Below are 25,405 nucleotides of genomic sequence, written 5' to 3' on the forward strand. Positions count from 1 at the left end.
TAAACAGATCAGTGTACATACATGGTGAAGTAGACGGATCGCGAAGAAAACATGAAAAATTGCAGATGGATAATAATTGTTAGAGGGGGCGAAACACAACCCTTATTTATATTTTTAATTATTATTAAGAGTGAAGAGAAAAGAAAAAATGGTAGGGATATTGGAATAGAAGCCTAAGAGAAAATGTACATGACCTTGGATCGGAGGCGTGTCTTGGATACGCGGGGCTCTTGATGCAGCCTTCCCTCGAGTGTTTTTAATTATAATACAGAATTTTGATCAAGTTCCTGTCCATGGCAATAATGAACCATTATTGCTATTGCCAAAAAAAAAAAAAAAAAGGTCCGAAAGGTTTTTGGTCACAGACTATTTTGTTGGTGGCACATGATGGTCGCGGGTCCCTAGTAAAAAGGGGAAGAGAGAGGGGTGCTGACGAGGATAAAATATGTAGAAGAATTAATTAAAGCAAGATCTTCGTTGAAATGGACTTGGTAAAATTTCTCTGTGCATGTCGTATCAGGAAAATGACGTGAGTGACGATGATGAATTGCCTAAACAAAAACGATGATGGCTTGCTATGGACACCGATGAGTTTCAAGTTAATAATACATGCTGAGGCGGTTAGGTGGGCATAATTTCAAGGTGATCTAACAAGCCAAGATTTATTCAATATTCTTATTGACTGGTTATTGGAGTGGGTAAGATTAGTTTCATGGAGTTTTTTTTTTTTTTTTTTAATCAATCTTCTCCATATTATCAATTCTTGTTGAAATTCTAAGTTCATTTTTGACAAAAAATTTTCATTTAGATTGATTTTTTTTAATTTCTTAAATTGCAGATTAAAAATATGTTTCAAAAAATGATACTGCATTACAGGGAAGAAGTATGGGTAGACCAGAGTTACAGCAAGTGTGTTATTGGACCTTTCGAAAACGGTTCACTTTTTGACATATATGTTGCGTTGTGGGTATATTTATACTAGTGCAAGCTATCGAAGGAAGTTCACGTGTATGTGAATGTGGATCCATTTGCGCCACCACTCAAACTTGTTCTTCCTAAATACTTGTCTCAGAAAATTACCAAGTCCTTAAAATCAGGTCACCCTAGGGTTAAAAACTTGTTTTTTTGATGTTTTATAAAATCTTGATTTTTTTTTAAATATTTTTTTTTTTTTATATTGTTTTGATTTGGTGATGTCAAAAATAAATTTTAAAAACTAAAATAATATTATTTTTATATATTTTTAAACAAAATCACACTCCAAAAAATAATCATTTTATAATATCAAACACCACCTACATCCCTCTGCGCTGATACAGGAGTTCTTATGGATAATGATTTTTATAGAAAGTGTGATGACTGCGTGAATGGCTATATGATGGTCGAGGAGATGGTTTGCAGACGTTGAAGACGTTGTGGGTACAACCGTACAAGTGGAGTTTTTATTAGTGGGAGTGTAGGTGGGGCTAGTATTGCTATATTGGGTATAGTTAATGAAAACAAACAAAAAATTATCGAGGAAGAAAACACAGAGATCGAAAAAAGGTATAACTAGTAGACTTGTTCTCTCGTTTCATTATATGTATAGACATGTTCCTCTGTTCTTTTTTTTCTTTTTTTCTTTTTTGGGGGGTGGGGGAGGTCGATGGAGATGAGAGGTGCTGATTAAATTGTTGTTGGCTTAAACATAAAATACATTTGCAACCGATTCTCCTAATTTCCAGAAACGAAAATGAAGATTTATTTGCACGGTTGATCGATCAAATTACATGGTGCTGGTTACCAAGCACTCCAATCCTTTGCCAGAATGGAAGAGACAGGAAAAATCGCATGTGACAACCTTGGACTTGTACTCTTCTGTCAATTTTGAACGAATCATGTAGAGCTAATCAACCTCTCTCGAATCATGTGGTATCTTGTCAGTGCCCTTCAAGTTCCAAATATCATCTTCCCAGACAACATCACCGAACATTTCTCTCCAAGCCTCGACCATACAGTCCACATCCCAAAATGGGAACCAAATGGACCCCCATGTCATTTGATAACCGCACTATCCGTGAACCATGGCCATTGATCCTCCCAACAATGTAAGTTCTCCATCGCCATCTGCCTCGCCATCTGCCTTGATTCACCCACCTGTGTTCTTCCTCTCCTCTTCCACCTTCTCAAACGCACTCTTGCCCTTCTTTTTTGCCATTCAACTCGTCCTTCTTCTTGTTGTTGTACGTAGTTGTTCTACCGTCAGCCTTTGTTGGACTCACTTTGTTACCATGATCAACATTTGAAGGGTAAATTGTTGACACGATTTGGACCAGTACCCTGTATAGCCTCTGTTCGATGAATTTTCAGTGATCAAGAGACAGTTGGGGATGCAGAAGACTGCATGCACGTTGAGGGGTAAATAACGAAAGACTCGTTGAGATACTGCCACGTTATGTGGGCGCAATGAACTTTTTATCAATGTTGGGCATGCACAAGACTGCGGCTCTGGGAAGCATAAGATAACAGCTGGGCTAATGTCTAGAGATGTTTCACAGTTATCGACAATGTCAATGTCTCCTGTGTATAGCACATCGTCACCAAAATGCTGCGAAGTTACAAAACTTTTAGCACCACTTGTTTTTCCCAGGGGGTGGATAGCTGCAGAGGTCGTTGAATGGATGGAGGTGTGTTGAAGGAGATGGCTGCTAGCTTGTGACGACACTACATCCACGCTTTCTTCGACCCTGATCTGTACATATGATACCTCCGTTTTTAGGTCGGACTTTTTCTCAATTGATCGATGCCTAATATGCAAGGGAAGCTACGAGGTACCCCAAAAAAAAAATAGAAAAAGAAAAACAGACAAAAAATCTATCGAATGCCTCCAAATCTTTTTTCCCCTAACAATGCTTCGTGTGTCTGGAACGCAGGAAGATATTCTCAAATGGTGCAATTCGTAATGGAAAAAAAATATAGAAAAGTCTAGCAATATTACATGAGTAAAAGACATTAATCAGGATTTATTGTTAGATATGTTCAGCTGTTTTCACTATGAAAATCAAGATGTTTAAATTAATGTCCATTGTCCCGTTCGATGTTAATGACAATTTATATATTCTTTATCATTTTATAATTGTGTTTAAACGCTGTTATTTTATTTCATTTTTACCATATTGAATTTTAAGAGAATAAGCTACAAATTAGTTTTAAAAAAATGAACAGCACAAAATGTTCAACTAACTCTAAGAAAGCCAACCAATACTAACGGTTGTTTCAATTCCATTGCTTATCCAGTTTTTTTACAAAAAACCAAATCAGGCAAGTGTCTGGTTTTGTGGAGTAACGAGAAGATAAAATTATAGTTAGTTCTAATATTATAAACTAAACTATAAAAAGAATTATAGAAAAAACACGTATAATATTTAAAAATATTTCATACGAGAATTATGTTTTGTTTATTTGGTGATTCAAAATATTTATAAATTTTAATCATATTAAGTTATCTTCTTGAAAATGAAAAGTTTTCATAACAATTGATCGGTGAAAATGTTAATTTTTATTATTAATTGTGTTATTTAATTTTATTATTAATGTCAAGATTGGTAATTGAACCATTGTTAGAATTTAATAAATATAAATTAAAACAACTCTATTATTCATTTCAATTTATTTAATCAGTCTTTATTTTTATTTTACAATCACTGTTATTTCTACCTATATCGGTACCTTTTTTTATCTGGTTCGTTTTATTTATTAAAAGAATATCACTATAAAAACAGGTAGCATTTTCTTATTTTATACTCTTTCTTAGTATTATAAATCATTCGATTGTTTATTAGTTAGTTCGTTTGCGTAACGGTAAGTAGCATTCGTTTGAGAGGGCAGACTCTGAACAGTTTAGCACCTTCGGATGATTTGGTTAAGAAGATCAGCACGAACGGGATGGATCTGCTTAAATCTGATGAACTGAGCCAGGCCGTTTTCCGGGTTTGGTTCAGACTCCATTTTTCCTTGTCATTGCCGCTCAGGCTCACTTCTCTGTTGGGTTCGAGCTCGACAGCTAAATTTGAAACCTGTTCAGCCCATACCAATAGGGATTGCCTTGAAAGTAGAATCTGAGGTCGAGACGACGTGCGAAGATAAAATTGCACGCTCCTAGATGCTAACGGCTAGACTCATCTGGGCGGCTGCCTCTGCCTCAGTCACGTTCGCCTTGGGACTTGAAAGGCCAAATAAACAAGGGAGGGGAATGCTAGCGTTTCGGCAACTTCTAGAAACCTTCGCCCTTTACAAGAAGCCACGTAGGAGTCCAAAGTTAGGTTTATTTGAAAATGCGGTTGTGGTTGGTTTTAAAAGTATTTTTTTTATTAAAATATATTAAAATAATATTTTTTTTATTTAAAATTATTTTTAAAATTAATGTATCAAAAAATCTAAAATATATAAAAAAATTAATTTCTCATAAAAAAATATAAATTTTTGGAAATATAGATTGGCCGACGCAATCCTACGAATTAAGGATAATCATTTTTTTTTTTCCCCTTTCAAACTCAAATATGATCTCAACTTAGTTTTTTTTTTTTTTTTTTTTCTGATGAAATTTCTAAATTGGTGCTAGTCTGAGTGTTCCATTTTAGAAAAAAATGAAAGGAGAGGAGGTAGGAAACATGAACCTTATGGAAATATATCACTTCTATTTCATATTACTTTTTTCTAATAGAGAAAGTCTCGTGGATTTACAATTAGATTTAGTTCTGAACTTCAAATCTTTCAATGTATGTTTTATAATAGTCCATAAATAATTACAGATATTTATTTAAATAATCACACACTTCAAAATTAATTCTAACATGGCACCCTTCCGGCTCTTCAATTATTTAGTAACCAAGTTTTTTTTTGTGTGATAAATATTCAATATTAATTCCGAGAAACGGGAGAGAATAATCTAGCGGAAAGAAATACGCACAGCGTGTATTGCTATACAGCTGTCTTAAGCACAGTTTTATCTGTACAATTTGTCATTCGTTAACTTTTATTTTTTCAACTGGCAGTGATAATAACCCAGGTACAGGCTTGTTGGTAGCAAAGTGTTTTTTTTTTTTTTTTTGTTTTTTACTCAAAATGGTAAAGGCAAAAATTAGGCCTGCATTTGGCTACGTATAGCCGTTGTTGAAGAAAAAAGAACTCGATAAGGAGAAAACGAGTTCAAGTTTTGTGGTCAATTTATAGACCGTTTTTTTCTCAAAAAGAAAAAACTCGGGGAAGCCCTTTTTCCAACCTTTTATCTTAGAATATTACTTTGAACATGTATTAACTGTTCTCTTAAGGTTTTTTTCTTCCCTCTAGATGCAAATAAGAAAACATGCTTCTCCCCCTTTTCCATCTTAAAAATGAAACCTTGAAATCGACCCTAAAAATTAATGTGTTCGACAAATAATTTGTAGTTGAATAAACAAAATACAACACCATGTTCGAAAGAAAAGAAGAAGTTATATTGATACCCTTATAAACTTTTTTATTCCATGGTAATTAAATTCAGCTCGGCCATGGTTATAAATTAGGTGGATTAATCCAGCTCACCAAAAAAACCAAAATAACATCAATCAACAAAACCTATTTTTCTAGTAAACTGATTTTAATCAAATTATCGAATGACATGTAAGGTCAACAAGACAAACCATGATAAATTTAAGTTTATTTTTTAACATCCGGGTCAAGCAATGAGCGGGTCAACCAAGTTTTTGGTCGACCTGCGGAGCTGGGGCTGTTTTAACAGATGTGATTTATTCCTGTTCTCCCTCCCGTAAAAGAATTTTCACCTTTCATAAGTGCTGAACAATTCCTCAGTCCTCCCATCGGAAAAAATGACCGATGACACTTATTTTGCGAAACACTACAAAATTTGTGAACGGTAAGGATATTGGAAAATTTATACGATTCAAGTTAAATGACGGTTCAGAAAGCTGGAATCGTAACATACTTCTGAACTCACAAGAACATGCACATCATCAGCAGCTATACACATGATTTCCACTTGGTGATCACTTCAATTTGAAGGGATTGTTATTGCTTTCAAATCCACGTGGAAAGGTCAATATTATGTACTAGAAAATCACTGCTCAAATCCAAATAATTCAGACAGTTCATAAAACCACCAGTTATGAGAAAAACTCTGACCCCTGTGCTAGGATTCTCGTGCCGAAAGTATATTAAATGCCAGAGGATCCGCTGGAAGGACCAAACACTTTCCACGATTAAAACTATTCTGTCTCCTGTTGCTTTTTTATGCACATAAACAGGGTTATTTTTGTTTTTTTTTTAAAAAAAATTGAAATAACAAATTTGATAAAATAATACAATTTATACTCTTGTAAACAGAAACAAACTATAAAAGTCATGTTTTGCTATTGTATATAAAATAGCACAATTTTTCATCAATTTTTTTTTGGTATTCTATAAAAATATTTTTAATTAACCGTGTCAATTTTTTTAAAAAATTCCATAAACAGACAACAGCTATCATGCTTTTTCGTTCCAAAGATGCGGTTTTCACAAAGCAAGATCTTAGTGTTCATTACGATGTAGACAAAAAAGCCATTGAAAAACAACTACTGCTCCACCTTCCCAGGGCCCATTTTGAGCACGTATTGGCGTCATTCACAAGCGAATATCAACAATCCATCATCAGAATATTGCTTTGAGAGGTTCGAATTCAAAAAGGAAACGCAAGGGGGGAAAGAGTAACAAACCGACAACGCAGAATCAAAGCAAAGGTGTATTTACATTGTAATCTGCAAATTTACTATCTTGTAATACTCTGCACAACTCGATTTTGTACAAATTGCCCTGCAAAATCCGCTCATTGAAATACAAGGACGTAAAAACAAAGGAAAAAAAAATCCGATTCTCGCTTTGAGACTCGTTTCTTACAGCAATACAGAGGACAGATAACAATCGACCCATGACCTCCTTCCTAAGCAATAAGGTCTAAAAAAACCCCTCATTATTCTTGTCAGCTCATTTTACTTACAAAGATGCATCATATTTTTGACATACAAAAAAACCCTTTAAACATTATTTACACTAGCAAAAGATCCCTCAGTTTGCCTTTCATGAGAATCCCAAAATCCCTCTCATAACCACGTACCAAAATGATCTGTTTTAGCTTAAGCCAAAGCTGGAACGCTGCAATTTCTACAATCCCTGTCAAGGCAGTCAAAGCCCTCAATTCTCACCACTGGTTTGCTTCCAAAACTTGATCGAACCAATCCTCCTTTCCTTGGAGATGATGATGATGATGATGATGATGATGATGATAAGCCCATCTGCGGTGGAATAGGCGTGACTGGTGAAAAGGAGGCGAATTTCTCATTCCCGAATCTAGCATCTTGAATTAATGGGTTAGCTACTCTGCTCGGCGGCGACCCACAAAAAAAAGGGGGCGGCGAAGAGGATACTTGTGTGCAAAAAGATTGATTATCCATACCATAACAACCCTACAAAAAAACATGGGCACCGACAAGGTTAATGAATGGTCCAAAATATGCTGTCATGGTTTTATTTTTACCTTGTGGTCGAAAAGTTGCCGTTGCTCATGGGACCGTCCAAGTTCAGATTTTTTTATCTCATAATTAGAAATAAAAAAAATTATATTACAAAATAAATTAAGTAAACAGAAAAGGAGAATAGAAGTATTACCTTTGTGAGGATGATTTCCAAAAAATCAGTCCCTGCTATTGAATCACAAAGCTCTGATTGATGGCTGAAGATTCAAAAAATTTAACTTAGTTTCGAAATTTTTAACAAATTAAAAAACAATAGTAGGAGAAAAATTTAAGGAAACCAAAAGGAAAAATCACCTGAGCTGAAATCTGAAAGACCTGGCAGGGTGGTCGTTCAACAGACCAAGGCGTCTGGGTTTGGGACAAACCACCGGGTCTCTCCGCTCCGAGATTGGAATTGAGACGGAGTTCCGAATCTCTTCCCGGGTTGAGAAGGCGTTTTGTTGGATCGCACAGTGATTCATCTTCACTTTTCTTTTCTTTTTTTTGACTTTTTTCCCTAAGAACAAAAGTCCTGCACATAAAACCACATAAAATAATTAAGACTTTAAAGTTACATAAGCTAATTACAGATCTAGCCAAAAAAAAAGAAGAATTATTCAAACTTAATCATAAAAAAAAAAAAAAGACAATACGCTGCCAGCTCCACACGGTTGCCTGAAAAATCGTAAGAAATAAATTGAACAAAAAACCCCCATATTTACGAGCTAGAAACAGAAATATTCCCCAAAAAAGAGTTTTTAGGGAAGACCAAATCTGAAATATTGGTGGATTTATCAACTAACAGAACAAGACCCAAGCGGGAAACAGCATGTAAGAACATAATTAAATAGAGAAAAGGAAAAACTCAGCTAGGTATCAAGAATATTACCTCCTTTGGCTGCTTAACTGTACAATTCCAGCTTAAGGAAGGAAAGACTGTCTCGACCAGGTAAAGTGGCGTAGCTTAGCTATATTATAAGCAGAAATGGAAAGAACATGAGCAAGAGAAAACGTCGAAGAGATAAAGAGAGGGTGGTTAATTCGGGGCTACAGAGGAAAGAAAGAAGGGACAGTATGGGGTGGCTGTCTGATTTATAGATTGGAAAGGATCAGTGTGTTTTTTTTTTTAAATAAAAAAAAGATTAGAGGGGAGACACAAAAGAGTCAAAGCAAAAACTAATTTATAGGCAGAATAAGAAGTCGTATGGGTATTGGGCAACAGTACAGGTAATAAATGAATAAAAATAAAAATTAGGGGGGGCATGTGAAAGCGGGGCAGCAAGATCTGCAACTGCCTTTTCCCACTGAGTCAGGCTCCCTCTCTCTTTTTATGGTATTAATCGTGTGGAAACAAATTCACAATAACCCCCAAATTATCAACTTGCTTATTTCCATCCTCCCACTTAATACTTTTCTCAAATTGATTCTTAATTCCTCCTTCACTGTATGATTTTTTTTCTTTGAAGTACAAAAAAAAAAAATTAATTTGAAGTAAGGAAAAAATAATTTTTTTTAATTGTTTTAAAAAATGTCTCTAAAACACAAAAATAAATAGAATTTTAAAGCTGATTCACTCGGAACACGGGTGGCTAATGGCTGCAATGACAACATGTTGAGGACTAGATTGAAAATTGTTGAGACTCGGAATGAAACCCTATCACAGATTAGGTACTGAGTTGAGGTATTTCTTTTTCTGTATAAAGTTTTATAGTTCACGCAGGCGGTGCCTCCCTCCCGCGATAAATCTCTTCGATTTTAGCACCCTTCTTTTTTAAAATAATACTATTCTGTAAAAATATCTCTCGAGAATTATCGCTATGGGAACGTAACCAAACCGTTCAAAACGATGGAAGCCGCAGCGGAGAAGTGGAGTCGCTATCAAGTAAGAAACGTGGCAGGTTAATACCGGGTGTCAAGGACGTGGTAGGCATGATTGCATGTCCATGCATTCTTTTTCACCTATAATTTCCTTTTTCGTTTTTCGGATTTTATTAACATATTTACGCAAATGAAAACAATAACAATAAATTGAGCGGAAAAAATAACTAGACTTTCTATATATATATATATATAGATAAAAACTAATTGTGCAGATTTTTTATAATTAAAAAATACTCTGAATTGTATTCTCAATGATCAAAATTAAATATTACAACTCTTTTACATTATTAAATAATGTAAAAAAAAGGTCATCGATAAATTAATTCAAATAATATAAAGTTTTAAATTAAGTTAAATAAAAAAAATTAATTAGAAAAATATGACTACAAACAACTGATCCGATCTCATAAGCACATAATTCTCTAGTGGCACCCCACCTCCATTTGCATCATTTGCTAAATGGTGTTCAAAAATTTCCAGCTCCGAGATGCATCAAAATCCAATCGTAAAAAAACACCCTGCACCGGTCCCTAGTTCTTGACTCGACAACACGGAGATCATTGCAAAATCCTTGGGATGGCATAGCTCGAATGAATATAGACTTCTCCTCATCAGTCCAATCAGTAGGATCCAGCTCCCAGCTTATCTCTTTTGAACAAGTCTTTTCATCAAAATTCGACACAACATCAAATGTCAAGTGAAACGAAAATGATAAATTAATGTTAAAACACTCTAACATTAAAATTACAAAAAAAAAAAAAAAACTGAAGGGTAGTGGGGAAACACTGTGCACTGGAATAATATGATTATTTTTTTCCCATTTCAAAAAGAAATAAGTGAACTTGCTCTTGGGGTTGTTTTAGTTTTTTTTAATATGAGACATTAGTTATTGTGCAATTGTTGTGAGATGATTCTGTTTTTTTTTGGCCTTCTACACAAGATAAAAAATTATAGTACTTTTAAAAATAAAATGTATTTAAAGGATAATCAAGTTAATCAATTTTATCTTTTTATATATTTTTTTTATGAACAATGCTAAGATTTTCATATCATTAAAAGCAAAAAAATAAGTATTTATATACCTTCGTGCTATTTTCTTGTAATTAACAAGTTGATCAAAGTTAATTTAGTTTTTTTTATATTTTTAATGAATAATGTACAGAATTTTGCTTGCATATCCTTGCAATATACTGGAAACTTGTGAATTCGGAATTAAGAAAATGTTTGATTGCATTCATATATATATTATAAATTTTTTTTTGACTAGTTGACGAAAAGTTGCACGCCCTTGCTTGTTGAAATATCCAACACACATTTCCCTTGTCATTTTCCAGACACGAAAATAACAGTTTTAATAATTGAGGATCCAGAATCGTAAGATTGTGAAAACGACTACCACACCTCCCTTTATCTTTCTCTTGGGAAGCTACCATCCATTCATTTTCTCCTAAACTTATCCCACCTTTGCTTATCAATTTTCATTTTCAACACTGTTTTCTTAGCTGATATGCAAAGATGTGGATGCTCTTGTGGTTTTGTGCTACCCTCTTTCCATATTCTTCCATCACTTTCTTATTCACGGGACGACCACAGAAGCTTTTCAAAATAATATTATATCTGATTTTAAAAAAGTTACAAATAATATGCACCTGTTTTTAATAGTGGAAATTCAAATCTCAAAATGAATTTTTTATTCAGTGAAAGATATAGACTTAATTTTATTATCGAAAAGCTTATATTATATTAGATATATAATTAGTCGAAATATATATAAACTGATTTGAACATGTTAATTTAAAAATAAAAAAAATAGTGATGATTTGCATCTTTTTTTTAAATACACACTAATAAAATCTACATAGATTTTGTTGACTTCTCCTCCTCCTCCTCCTCCTCCTCCTCGACCCCTCCCTTTCTCCGGGATATTCAGCAATTGATCGTCCAAAAACCAAGTACCTTGGTATCCTCGCTGTCATGAAATACGTTCAGAGCTTTAAAAGTTAATAATTAGTGTATTAATGGTTGATTTTTATAGTTTTTTTTTTTTGTTTAAAATATATTAAAATAATATTTTTATTTTATTTTTTATATTTACTAATCAAAACAAATAAAAAATACTACTTTTTTAATACAAAAACATGTTTAAAGTTCTCTCTACTACTCGGCTGGGGAACCTGGGTGCAACACAACCAAATTTTTAACCAAATTACATAAAGGCATTAGATAAATGAAAAAAAGATATGAATGCAAGAAATTACAACCATGGAGCCCAGAGACACCTAAACAACAGGAAAATCTACTTCCCCACCTGCTAATTTACACCTCAAGATATAAAACTTCAAGCACAAATGATTTAAGCCGAGGGCGGCTCAGACTCAATGGCTGCAGCTCGTTTCTTAGCAAAGTATTCTTCAGCACGAGCAAGGTTCTTAGCAACTGATGGTTTCACCCACTTCTTTCGGCCAGGTAAGACAGTAAGAGAGCATCCAGCAGCCTCAAGCTTCTCCTTGGCTGCTACTGAAAAGGCTCGAGCTTTAATGTTCAGCTTGACACTTAGCTCTCCATCACCCAGAACCTAAATCCAAAAGAAAATGAGCATTTCTCAAAGTTAACAACTAGAAAACAGCATTATGATTTGTGGCTCTCACATGCAATTGACCTAAACTGTCTATACTTCTTTCTAAGAGTTTAATTGTTTAGTCTCTTCATACTATGGCAAGCAGCGGGTTAGAGATGTCAATCACTACAGCCTATTATTTCTGTACACCAACAATACTCACAGTATAGGATTTTCAGTCTTTAAGATGCAGCAAGCAATGATAATGAAATCACTTAAGCTTGAGTTTCTAAAGTTTCTGAATCAAAATTCGCATGACACACTGAAGAGGTAACTATTAGCTCACAGAAAATAGCAGCCTCCTTTTTTGCTTGGATAAAACAACCAATATACTAAGGTGAAACAGGTCCATTCACCAAGAACCTTAACCGCAATTTTTATTTTTCTACCCCCTGTAAGAAGTAAAACATGTTCCCAAGTGGAGGAATCAGAACCTGATGCAAATAGCATGCAAATGTCTTTTCCAACTATGCCGTCACTTAACTGAAAAAAAATTGTAAGGAATGACAGATACTCTGAAAATCAGAGGGGAGATTCGCAAGATATGGTCATATGCTGAACAATTTGGAGCTTACAAACAATATAAAAAAGACGGGCAAATCCTTCTAGCAAAAGAAATCATAGAAGGCAAGTATGGCATCATTTCTAGTAACCTTGTAATAGATATTTCAGAATCTCTCCAGATGAATAGTAGGCCCAGCAATATAAAGCTTGACCCAGGCATCTGTTCACTTTGATAATCATCCCAAATTGATTGCTTAACTAGTTAGGAACTCAATTTATTTACCCACATATACCTATTTGTGACTTAGACACACTCATGAATAGCATACAAAACCAGACAAAAGTGTTAATGGTCTTATGGAAAGGGCATACAGAATAGATATTTGAAACAAATGGCCATATTAAAGTATGGTGGGAGAGTTTGAGGATCTCAGGTCTTTCTGTGTTACAGGTATCACCTAAATCAAGAAAATATGTAAATATTTCAAAGTTATGTAAGCTTATAAATCATAGATAGAACTGTCATACACCTTCAAAGGGAGTCTCCTTTCTCTTCCTGATGGGTTGATCAAGCCTTTCTCCTTCAAAGTCTCTAATGATACCTCCTCTCCCTCTTGGAATCCTGCTGATGCTATGTCTTTCAAGTTCACAGGGACATATTTTGGCAAACCCGCATGCATACCTTTGAAAGCAACAGAAGCATACCAATGAGTTTATGAATATGAAAACAAACACATCATTGAAACATGCAAGTCTTGCTGTGTTGAGAAAGGAGAGTAAAAAAAGCACTATTGATATTCAAGATGTGATAGCATGGTTTAGTTAATAGGCAACAGAGAAGCAGGATGGACCCTCTATACTAGATTCTTCACCATTTCAACAATCAGAATAAGTGTTTAAGAGTGTTTCGTAAAACTCCAAACAAAATGGCAGTGGGATGTCCATTTAGTTTACCCACCACAGATTGATCTCTCAGCATGCAAAAGCCAAGAATTTTTAAACTCATACTCAACTGACACTCATGTTGCTGTAATCTTTTTGTTTATGTCTATGATAGCAAGAATGGATGTCACCAGCAAATTCCATCAATAAATAAACAAGGTTAATGACTCCATCTGGGCCATTATATTGTCAACATGCAAAGGCCTTCAGATTTGAGTGTTGCTCATTTTAAACTTAGAGAAATGAAATGCCGGCTCAGTTTTTCCGAACTAATTCATTGTGCATCGGCACCTCCTAGAGACTTCACAGTTCAAACTATCACCAAGAATTCAAAACAGAAATATTGAAATTTGATTCTGCAACCCAATCACTGTGAAGACTAGAGAAATGGTGTCTGGCTCCTAGATCACATGAAGTTACAAATGCATTGTTGAACACAGTAGAGACCCTGCTAGTCGTGTGTCAAAACCAATGAAGATCATCAATATGAAGCAAGAAAGAATTATTCTACAAACATGCTCACCTTTTGCCCCACTAACGTATTCTCTTTAGAAAGCACTTATCACTGGAATTTAAATACAAAGCAATACCCTAAAATTTTAGCCATCCTCACATGAGTTTCTACAAAATTAATTGAAAAGATTCTCTAAAATTTCACACAAAATTAATTTGAATAATAATAATAATAAAAATTGTACCTCCAGCAATTCCACGCAATTTAGGGATACGGCGGTAAAGAGGCATTTGTCCACCCTCGAACCCTTTTCGAACACCAGGACCAGACCGAGATTTCTGACCTCTCATACCAAACCCACAACTGTTCCCTTGTCCTGCAGAGATACCTCTTCCCTTTCTCTTCCCTTTCTTTCTAGACCCTGGTTGTGGGCCCAGATTGTCCAGCCTGAGCCTCGCTCCTGAAGATGTAGTAACCACAGAAGGTGCTGCTGCTTGATTGACTACCACCGATGGTCTTTTTTTCTTAGAATGGAGTGTAAGACAAGTGAAGTTGCATGTCTTTGGCTTCAATCTCGTCAAGTTTCCCTGTCATTAAAAAAAAAAAAACCTAAAATAATGGGGTTTTTATGTACCATGAAAGGAGAGTTTTGATTGATTTAAGTACCTTGAATGGAGAAGAAGGGCAAGGAAGAGACGCTGCTGCCATTGCCATTGCCATTGCCATGGACTGAGTAGATATGAGTGAGTGTGAGAGCGTTTTCAGTTTTCACAGATATGGATACTGGATAGGCTTCCTTCTCTATTCAATCCTAAACGACATGGTTTCATTCCCACGTGAAGCCTTTATCTCGTGTTATAAAGACCTATATGGGCCTGACCTAGAAACCTCGAAAGATTTGCAGTTTCGAACTTCACTAAAACCCAAACGCAACTGGCCATTTTTTTTTCATGTTGATTTTAACTGGGCCTAACTTCGGCCTTGTAGATATTCATATTTTAGCAAAGGCCGTCCTTCATCTACAAAATCAGCAAGCCATGATAGCAAATTTCAACCAGCTTTCCAATTGCGTAATTGTTTTTTTTAGGTATTATTGATTTTTTTAAAAAATATTTTTTATTTTGAAATATATTAAATATATATATATATATATATAATTTTTTAATTTATTTTTAATATCAACATAGTAAGAAGATTCAAAAATATAAAAAATATTAATTTTAAATATAATTTTATTTTTTAAATTTTAGCAAACCTCTAAGCCGTGCAGTCTCGAACAGGAGGAGATGCTAAATAACAACAATTTCTCCACATTATCATTCACTTATCCTTTTCAACTTCGGAGGATAATCCAGTTGGTGTGTGGATGTATTACCCATGTTATAATTTGAAAAAGTCAATCCAGAAAAAATAAAATAAAAATTGTGTGTGTAAAACTGATTTAATTTTTTTTTTTAAAAAAAATTGAAATAACAAGGATATTTGACTATTTGTTCACCATATGACCAACCACATAGACGAAAGTACAAAAACTTTATCTCAAACATAAAAGTGCAGGATCCCTCGGATGTGAAACTCGGTGGACATAAGATCATCCTTTTTTTATGCCATTTTCACCGCACACACTTCTTTTAAAAAGGAAAAAAGAAAAAAGAATAGGATACTTTATATATGACAGGTTTAAGGAAGACTTTGAATGACAATCTCGATCAATTATAATTGGTCAGTTAGCCCCTTGACAGAAGGAGAGAACCCCCAGGAAGGCTACCGGATCCAAAATCATAAGGACATGTATATGTACTAAGCTTTGAGAGAAATCTTCTTTCGAATCTTTGAATAGAAACAAGAATACTCGAAATCACTCGACAGTTTTTCACTCGGAAAGAAAAGCAATCAGCTTGGCCCTGAACAAAATTCTTATTTTGATAGGCGCAGTACTGCCGGCCACTCGAGAGCCGCTACAGTCTTGTGATGCATATAAAATATCTTTGCATTCTGGATCCAAATTAAACAGTCATGCCAGCCTAGAGGTTCACCATAGCTGCCACGGGAGAGTAATTCAGCTTCAGACCTGCACGTAACAGCTAAGACAGTGGTGCCCATGTTTTTCCTCCTTGCATTTCACATGGAGAAGGATGGACAGTATCTGGAAGAGGAAGCCAGCTGTAGTTTCCCTGAGGACACATAAAGCATATAATGCACTTCTTTTTTTGGTACAAATATGAAGCACACATAATGCTTCTTTTTTTTTTTCTTTTTTTCTGGGAACAAATATAATGCACATAAGTGGTAATCTTATTCAAGCAAATATAATCTCGTGAGGTTGGTCTATTAGTTTTGGTTTTGACGGAGATAGAAGGATGTTTTTTTATCAAAGGGAAGAATGATTATGAAGGATTCTATAGCTTTGAAAGAGCTCAAACAAGAAAGACTTGATTGCTTCCATAAACAAAGAGTAAAGATTGTTTTTCTTTCACAAATTTATACGAACTGACTTGTAAGTTTATTGAATCTCCTTAATTTGACCCCTTGTTAAGAAGATGAGGTTTTTGGTGGTTTTAAACTTTTAATAACCTTATATGGCTACAAAAATTTATCCCGGCAAGAAAATATGACTTCTAGAATTTCTTAGTGAGATTTTAGCCCAGAATAAAAAGATATATTCAAAGCCCCTCAAACATCATTTCTATATTGATATACAATCAAATCAAATTTTTAAAAAATGAAGTTATAAAAAAAAGAGAGAGACGCAATGTCATGCATACTAGATTTACAATTACAAATTAATTGTTTGATCTAAGAAATAAATTATTTGGGTAATTCATGTCTTTTCAAATTTAATCACCACTAGTTATTATCCACTTTTTAATTCCAATTTTTTTATTTATAAAAGCACATATTTTTTTTTAATGTAAAAATAAAACATATGTTTCTTGTTACAAAAATAAAATAAATAGAAATATCTCTAATAAAATTGTTAGAAATAAAACACAAAAGTATTTAGATGAATCTCCAACTCTTAATTGATTAATCACTTTTATCAGCACACTTGTATTATCAATATATTTAAATTCTGAATGTATTAACTCATATATTTATAGAGAGATTGTACCTCTAATTATCTAATTAAACAAGAATTTTAGTAAATTATGGTTTAACCATGAGTTTTTTTTTATAGATTTTGTTTTTCTTTTAATAACTCTTTTGCAAGTCTTTACCGTAGTTTGTATTATGATCCGATTGGATTAATTATATCTTGATTAATTTAATTAGGTTTCTAGCTAAGATTTTAACAAACAAAAAAATGGAATTCTATTAAACTAGTTTAATAAAAATTCTTTTTTATCAAGATTCCTAATTAGATTATAATTTTTATCTAACAATAACTCAGTTTAACTATGACAAAGTTTTCTTGAATGCAAACATCAAGTGATCTCATGAACTTCACGAACAATTCTAAAATGAGAGACTTAGTGAATATATTAACTATTTGATCTTCACTTTCACAACTGATAATCTCAATGGTTCAAAAACTGAACTCCATTAATTTTGATGAATGGATGAAGAGCATCTTGGGTTACAAAATAGGATAGTCTTCTTCCATTATATTATAATTAAATATATAAAGAGTGCAATGCACAAACGTGGAGTTAATAATCAAAGCTTGAGTAGCCTCTTTAATAAATCATCAACTAATTTCGCCGGGATCAATTACTTTCCTTGCCTAACTAGCTAGTTTTTTCTTAAAAAAGAACCAAAATAGAATATTCATCATGGTGGGAAGTAAATTTGGAAGGTTTGACAAACTCTCTGAAGAAATGTTCATGGATTTTACTGCTGGACACGTATGGAGGAATGGACCCCTTGTAATGAGCATCCAAACACTAACAAGAAATTTTTCAGATGTTTGAGCAAACATAAGCTTCACCCGCTTGCTTGGCCTCATCATATAAATGGAAATTTATTTACAGACAAATATGTTATACTAACATGACCAATACCATCAAGTCAAGACCAAAAGATAGAGTGGTCCATATGAACCAAATGCTAATTGTTTGCCTCTTGAAAAACCAATGGGATATTGCCATGTGGCTTTTAGCAATTAATTTCAAGGGGAGCACAAAGTGAAAAATATTTTTTTTCCAGAAAAAACTAAAAAAAGTAATAAACTTAATACCCTTTCAAGATAAAAATATTTTTGAAAAGCAAAACCAGAAACTGTGGCTGCTGAACTTGGCTCAGCTAGTTCCAATCCCCGCAGTTATGTAAAATCTAATTTGGATAATAAGAACTAAACGTTGAGTATTAATACGGTGAGAGAGAAAGGAAACCAAATACTGGCTATCTTTTTCTTATTTCAGATTGGTTGAAAAGGACTGTAAATAAGCAACTAGAGCTTCCAAAGAATAAAACAAACTTTGTTGTGGGGTTGAGACTATATCCCAACTTAGATCTCAAAACCCTAATAATTAGATATTGATAGCAACGCTTCCATGATCCATGGTAAGCCAGGGTACAATGATGCCCAGGAAGCCTTAAGCTTCAATGGGGACCATGAACTTGAAGCATGCCCTTCTCACAACATAATGTGCAGCAGGAGCAGCATGTTTGTAGGGCAAGGCCTGTCTTGATTGCCATCAAGGTATAAATGTCATCTTCCGTTGCTTTAATTAGTGATGGAAGATATGCAAAGGACACTGGTGTTTGATTGCAATCTCTTATTTTAAATCTTTTTAGCATCTTCTAAATGCTTTTCTCACATATAAATCATTGAGCTTGATACTAGCAGTTCTAGGGCAATAGACCTAGCCTTCCTCAAGTGAGGCAAAACTAAGGCAACGTCCCTCTCATTGCTCCCTCCCTCCCTGTTTATCAAACCAAATGACACTATACCACGTCTACCTTGGCCTCTCTCCACACACACCCCCTCCCCTTTTTAAAGTCACGAGACCACACTGTCCCTTGTTCTTCTTTAAATTAGAGAGAAGGAGATGAGTCCAGGGGTCTGGCAGAGAAACTGATAGAGAACTTTCAAAGCTCCTTTTCCCCACCTTCACTCAACTAGCCTCTATATTGCAGTCTCAAACTGAAGTCATAATTTTCTAAAGCTTTAGTTATCTTCCCATCTGAAAGAGTGTTAACCTCACATTTTTTTTTTCTCCTGTCTCTCTGTCGGTACCATGTAGGTCACCCCCACAAGCCCCTTCCACTCGCACCCTTTCTCATATCTTCTCCTTTACCATCTCAGTGTTCTCTTACTCTTCAACACTCCTTTTTAACTCCTTTTTTTGTCTTTTTCTTTTTCTTTTTAATCATTTTTTCAGGAGACCCGAGAACAACCCGTTAGACCTCAACAACTTGCCTGAGGATTACTCTAGAGATGGTAAACAAGTCCTTGATGAAGGCTCTTCTTCTGGTAAGCACATCTATAAGCTTTTTTTAACAGTACAAAAATTTGACACATAACCTCTCTCTCACCCCCTCTCCTTTTCATTTTAGAGAAAAGACCAAACAAAAGAAAAAAAATCCAAGAAAATGGAAGAAAACCTCCATGATTTCGATGAAAGAAAATGAATAAGGGCAAAACTTTTTCTTCCCTCACTTTCCCCCATCAATGTTTTTTCATTTCTTAATATTTGGCATTATGAAGCCTCAAATGAAACATTAAAGAAGAAGAGATGGAACAAGAGTTGAAAAAGAGGGGGTTTAGGGAAAAGTGATGGGTAGCTAGGGTTCGGCTTTTGGAGCTAAGAATGGTCTCATCTGAGTTTCTCTAATTGGCTGCTTTTTTTGCAGGCTGCAAGAAAAAGAAAAGCGGCGCTAAGGATGGGAAAGAAGAGTGTGGTAAGGTCTATGAGTGTAGGTTTTGTTCCCTCAAGTTCTGCAAATCTCAAGCTCTTGGAGGGCACATGAACCGACACAGACAAGGCAAAGTCATGTCCTATCTTTCTTCACCTTCTATCGACATGTATTAATCAAAGACGTCAAAACATAGTACCTTTTATTTTATATTTTTTAACGGGGCAGGGCAGTATGATTTGCCATGAAATTGATCACTATAGTATAGCGCGGTCATGTGAATCTTGAGGAAAACCAAGTTGATGTGTTGATGAAATTCCTGTGTGTTTTTGGTTTTTTGATACCTTGATTGATTTGATTTGTTTTGTTGTTTCGTCAGAGAGGGAGACAGAAACACTGAACCGGGCTCGCCAACTGGTCTTCAGTAGTGATAACCTAGCCGCCCCTGTGGCTCACCTAGGGTACGTAACTATTTACATCCATCATCTTTATCCTCCATTGCTTTCTTACCCTTGTCTTATCTTTCTCTCCTCCATCATACTTTTTTCATGGGGTTTCTCTTACTCCATCCTTACTTCTTTCTTCGGACCTTTCAAGAGGAAAAAGGTAACAAGACAATCCTTAAAAGCAATATATGACATTACCCCAGATACTGTTTTGAACTAGAAAGGCTTCTCATTTCATAATCTTCTACTTTTAGAAGAAGACTCAAGCTACTTTCTTTCATCTTATGTGATCAATGCTTCAGAGATCCTCTCGCTGTTTTGTTCCTTGTATTTTGATTTCATAGAAGCAAAAAAAAAAAAAAAATCTCTATTTGATTTCACATCATCCTGTTGTTTTGCACCAAAGGTCATGAACATTATTTGATTCTCTAAAAAAAAATTACATTATTTGATTCCAATAATTAATATTTCTGTTTAATTTCAATAGTTTCAAAAAGATCATGATTATCATATACTGTATTCTTCTTCTTCTTCTTGTCTATTAGTTTGGAACTATTAATGGCACAGATTCTTTTAATTAATATTCTTAGCAGCTGCCAACCAATGGGAACAGGGAGCTACCACCCAGCAGGCAACATTGGAGATCCATTTAGATCAGCGTACACAGTACCAAGACTGTTCCCTGGTTCTTCATCAACTCTCTTACCAGCACCAGCACCACAACCTCCTCATCAATCGTATCTATACACATCTCCTTCACGCCTCCCAGCTTCTTATAACTCACAGTATCCTCAACAGCCCATAAACGATTATTACATTGGCCATGTACTCAACAACACTTCACAAACACACCCTTCCCACCAGAACATGAACTACAACATGAGTGCCTCAGAATCCAATTACACTTGCATTGGTGCCCCAGTAGCTCACGTTGGGTTCGGACTTGGTTCAAGCCGTAGCACGGAGGGAAGCGGTAGAGATGGATCACTGAGCAATCAGGAAGATGGTTTGAATTGGGGAAGGAGCTATGCAGGAGGAGGACAGCAGCATTTGGATCATCCTTCCTCGATCAATCGGTTTCAAGATGGGTTTTAAAGATTGTTTTTTTTTTTCCTTTATGTTTTTTCTTCTTCTTTTGTGGGATTAATGGCAGTATTGAATGAAGTATACTGATCATCTTTGACACGGTACCCATAGAGAGAAAACGAGAGGGACTTAACAAACTGACAAATGGGGTCATGCAAAGGAGAGAAGTTTTTGGTTTATGTACAGGGATTGGGGTCAGCCTTTTGAGCTCATGGACACTCTCAGCTAGTTTGGCTCGGAGCTATCTATGAGGATTGGAGGGGGGTATATGTTGGTGTTGGTGTAATTGTACTAACCAACTGAGAAAGAGAGGGGACTATAGGCTATAGCTTGTGAGGTGGGACAAGGAGTTAGATTTGAACTGAAAGTTCCTAACCCCCTCTTGCATTTGGACTTGATTTTGCATGACAATGAATAGTTTATTGGTTTCTTTTATTTATACTAGCTAGTGTGTGTTTTTTTTCTTTTGCTCTTCCGTGTTTTATTTTGTGGCTCTCCACGATTACTTTTACCAAAAAGGGGTGAGAGGGTGAGGGTTTAACGCCTTCTCTCCCCCACACAGAACCCACATAGACAGAGACACAGATGCACACCACAAGAAACCAAATTTGGCATCTTCTGGTTTCTTGAAACATTTATGGTGAGACCATGCTTGAACAATACGAGCAATGTCATGGAGAGAAATATCTGTCAAGAAAGGTCTGTGAGAGCAGTAGATCTCTTTCTTATATCCTTATTCTTCTGATCCCGTTCTTACTTCTTACTAGTACTGCAGTATTAATTTATTAGTACAGATTTCACTAACTGCAGTTTAATTTAGTGTCTAGAATCATGAATCCTTCTTCTCTTTTTCATTTTTCTCTCTTATATGGATCTCAGACAACTAATCCAACTGGGAATAAAAAAAAAATGATATGAAAAGTTGAGAATAAATCATCAACCTTAACCTTAATTTAAGGTTGAAGTGTTTTGGCTGAAACATAAATTTAATTAACTCTTAAATTCAATACTGAATTCACGCAATTAAAGCACTAGTAACAAAAATGGCTAGAGTCAAACGGAAAAAAAAGGCAAGGTGGTTTATGGCATGCATCCCTCATTATGTACAGGCTAGCTCAATCAATGCCATGAAGTGGCTAACCAGTTCTGATGAGGAGAAACCATGGAGAACGCAAGGGTTGTTCAATAAAATTGCGTTGTTTGGGAATGGTTTGAAGAGTATCAGATATAACTATTGCCAAGCACTTAGCTAAGGCTTTGTTTCATATTGCATTTTAGCCGTGTTTTATTTTTTAAAAAATTGTCTTTAATATATTTTAGCTTCAAATTTTTTTTTATGTATTTTTGAATTTTTTTATTTATTAATGTTAAAAATAAAATTTAAAAATAAAAAATATATTATTTTAATATATTTTTAAATAAAAGCACACATTAAAAAACAACCTCCACCAAAATTACCCAAGTAGAAATACATTTTTGTTGCCTGGTTTTGACTTTAGACGTTTTCTCTTTGCGTTATTTTGTGTATGCCTGCTATTTTTTTTCATAGTAGCTTCTGCTTTTATTTTCTAATAATACCATCGATTTTCATAAAAAAAGAAAACGGAGTTTTGTTCTCATATACTTTTGTGCAGTAATTAAAATGCGATCAGAAGATATCAACTTTTTTTTAAAAAAAAATCATTTAAATTATAAACAATTAACATAAATTCTGTAAATTAAATTTCATGGTTGATCACTGGAACAAAAAAAACTAAATCTCCTTATAAAATTACTGTGTAACAAGACAAATTACTATTTATCGTAATAGTATGCTTAAGAATTTGCTTTTGAAAAAACCATTAAACTAAAGTTATCTTTTTACTATGATAACATCATGATGTTTGCAGCAATTATCTTGAAGTTGATGTATAAAAAAGACAAATCAACACAGCAGCATTTCCTATCCTTGCTGATAAGATGTGGTTTGGTAGCTATTACGATAAATAGTAATTTGTCTTGTTACACAGTAATTTTATAAGGAGATTTAGTTTTTTTTGTTCCAGTGATCAACCATGAAATTTAATTTACACCTATATGTTGGGTCTGAGATTTGCACTGATTAACCAATCTTGTTCTTATATTTTTAAATTTAAGCTTTAGTAAGATTTGAAGGATGGTGATTAGTTTATTAATGAGTATATAGGTTGGAAACTATAATTAAACATATTTATTGACACATTATATATAACATGGACTAAATTCACGTGCATGGATGTAAAAATTTGTCTTTAAATGAAATAAAATTCACGAAAGATTACTCGATAGTTAAAAGACCGTTTTTAAAATAAAAAAAAAGTTGTGATGATATCTTTGAAAACTATACATGACAAGAATATTACTATAATACATAAATAAAAAATAAAAATGTCCATTGCAATTAAAATTAGTTTGAATATTATTCTTCTAGTTACCGAGTCGAGGAATGATAAAAATAAAAATAAAAATTGCTTGTTGTTTGCTATCCGTTTATCTTTGTAAAACAATTTATTTAACAATTCTATTTTATTAAAAAATAAATTCATACACACACTTATTTATATAATCATGATATTTTATAATTACATGTGAAAAAACGAGTCAAAATATAAAGTCTAAATTAATGAAGGCGAATTTTACATTTAGACTTTTTTTTATTTTTTTTTTATTTGCGTCTAAGATAAAATAGATAGTCCCAAACTGTATGTTTATTAACATATCAATATTAGATCTTCGAATTAGTGTTATTCTACTTCATTAATCTTTTTTTAATTACATGTGTTCATTAATCTTCATTAATCTCTCTCTATATAGTATACTAAATAATTATAGTTAATAAACATATATACTATATAGAGAGAGCTTTGGCAACGTGGAGTAAACTATTTTAATTTCTACTTCATTAATCTCTTCATTTAAAGATAATATGGGAGTTAAAAGCTACTGTATGTTGTTAAGGACGTAACAAATTAATGGAGTCTGCTGGGAGCTTCAAAAGAAGATCACAGTTTCGGCTAAATGTTTCACTTGAATTATTCAATAAGATGAGGAGTTTCAGGTGCTTAAAAATGTAAAAATTCTGAGAGATTGAAGAATGATTGAGTAGGATTTGTGCTTTTTTTTACCTGTATTAGCAATCTAATTGGCAGACCGCAGGCCATCAAATACTAGAAAATCTATACAAGAGACAGGCTATTATGAGAATCCAGTGAAAGTAAACCCTAACCCTAGCCCCTGTATGTATGTACAGATCACCAAAGCAATAGGTTATGCTGGACTGCAACTGGCTACAGCTATAGCACAAAGCGATATGAACATATCAACTTGGGGTGCTACATCGTGGCCCCATGCTGCTATACAGCTTAACCTACAGCGGTTAATGAGCCAGACCCAGCTCAAAGATATGAAAGGCAATTCCAGATTTGGGATAGCTAATAAGTATATAAATAAACAAATAAAAAGAGAAGGGAACGAGGATAGTTAAGCCTTTTTTTGTCTCACTTGGCACATAATTGGCCTCTTTTCTTTGGTAGTTGCTTGAAATTTCAAGTTCGTGGTAATTATAGTATAAAGTACAGTGAGCAATTAGCCATGCATCCCCCCTCAGAGGCAGCTGCTTCATTACTCCTATCCCAACTAAGCATGTATACTTGGTTTTTCTAGCTGTTTGGCCTTACAAAGCATAAATCTTGCCGATTAACACTACAAAAAAATGGATTAATTAGCAACGGACTGCTCCGTTGCAAATAACACTACAATCCGTTGCTAAAATAATTTAGCAACGGAATCAGCAACGACAAAAATCAGATGCAGATTTGTCGTTGCTGATTTTTTAGCAACGGATTTATCCGTTGCTGATTTGGCAGCAACGGATTATCCGTTGCTAAGAGGTAGCAACGGATTATCTGTTGCTCAGTTTAGCAACGGATAAATCCGTTGCTCATTTTGTGAATCAGCAACGGATTCTCCGTTGCTGATTCACAATCACCAACAGAGAATTTGGTGATTATATTATTTTTTATTAAATTAATTATTATTTATTTATTAAAATGAATTTTAATTTATTTATTTATGGATATTTTAAAAGTTGTGGAATATATGCAACTAACATAATTTAATATTAAAAATAATT

General features: G+C 34.3%; 3 protein-coding genes across 4 annotated transcripts; 1 reads left to right on the top strand and 2 right to left on the bottom strand.

The window, feature by feature from the left end:
• Positions 1-6,744: 6,744 nt before the first annotated feature.
• On the bottom strand, positions 6,745-8,713 carry LOC118039923 (uncharacterized). Its single transcript, XM_035046757.2, has 4 exons — positions 8,416-8,713; positions 7,842-8,058; positions 7,681-7,744; positions 6,745-7,478 (listed from the first exon to the last, which is right to left on the bottom strand). The coding sequence occupies exons 2-4, from the start codon at positions 8,006-8,008 to the stop codon at positions 7,149-7,151; spliced, it is 561 nt and encodes a 186-aa protein (XP_034902648.1). The 5' UTR covers positions 8,009-8,058; positions 8,416-8,713; the 3' UTR covers positions 6,745-7,148.
• Positions 8,714-11,586: 2,873 nt separating this feature from the next.
• Positions 11,587-14,746, bottom strand: LOC118039922 (large ribosomal subunit protein uL15c). Its single transcript, XM_035046756.2, has 4 exons — positions 14,591-14,746; positions 14,169-14,511; positions 13,059-13,210; positions 11,587-11,982 (listed from the first exon to the last, which is right to left on the bottom strand). Exons 1-4 carry the CDS (start codon positions 14,648-14,650, stop codon positions 11,761-11,763), a joined length of 777 nt encoding a protein of 258 aa, XP_034902647.1. The 5' UTR covers positions 14,651-14,746; the 3' UTR covers positions 11,587-11,760.
• A 3,979-nt stretch (positions 14,747-18,725) lies between these two features.
• On the top strand, positions 18,726-22,011 carry LOC118039921 (zinc finger protein JAGGED). Of its 2 annotated transcripts, none has more exons than XM_035046753.2 (5): positions 18,726-19,106; positions 19,249-19,340; positions 19,721-19,852; positions 20,103-20,184; positions 20,760-22,011. In XM_035046753.2, coding segments are annotated over exons 1-5 (813 nt in total). In that variant the 5' UTR covers positions 18,726-19,104; the 3' UTR covers positions 21,265-22,011. The 2 variants fall into 2 exon arrangements, with proteins under 2 accessions (XP_034902644.1, XP_034902645.1); XM_035046754.2 differs by having other exon boundaries at positions 18,729-19,106; positions 20,763-22,011.
• Positions 22,012-25,405: the final 3,394 nt, after the last annotated feature.

Source organism: Populus alba, chromosome 8, assembly GCF_005239225.2.
Source record: "Populus alba chromosome 8, ASM523922v2, whole genome shotgun sequence".
Taxonomy (NCBI): domain Eukaryota; kingdom Viridiplantae; phylum Streptophyta; class Magnoliopsida; order Malpighiales; family Salicaceae; genus Populus; species Populus alba.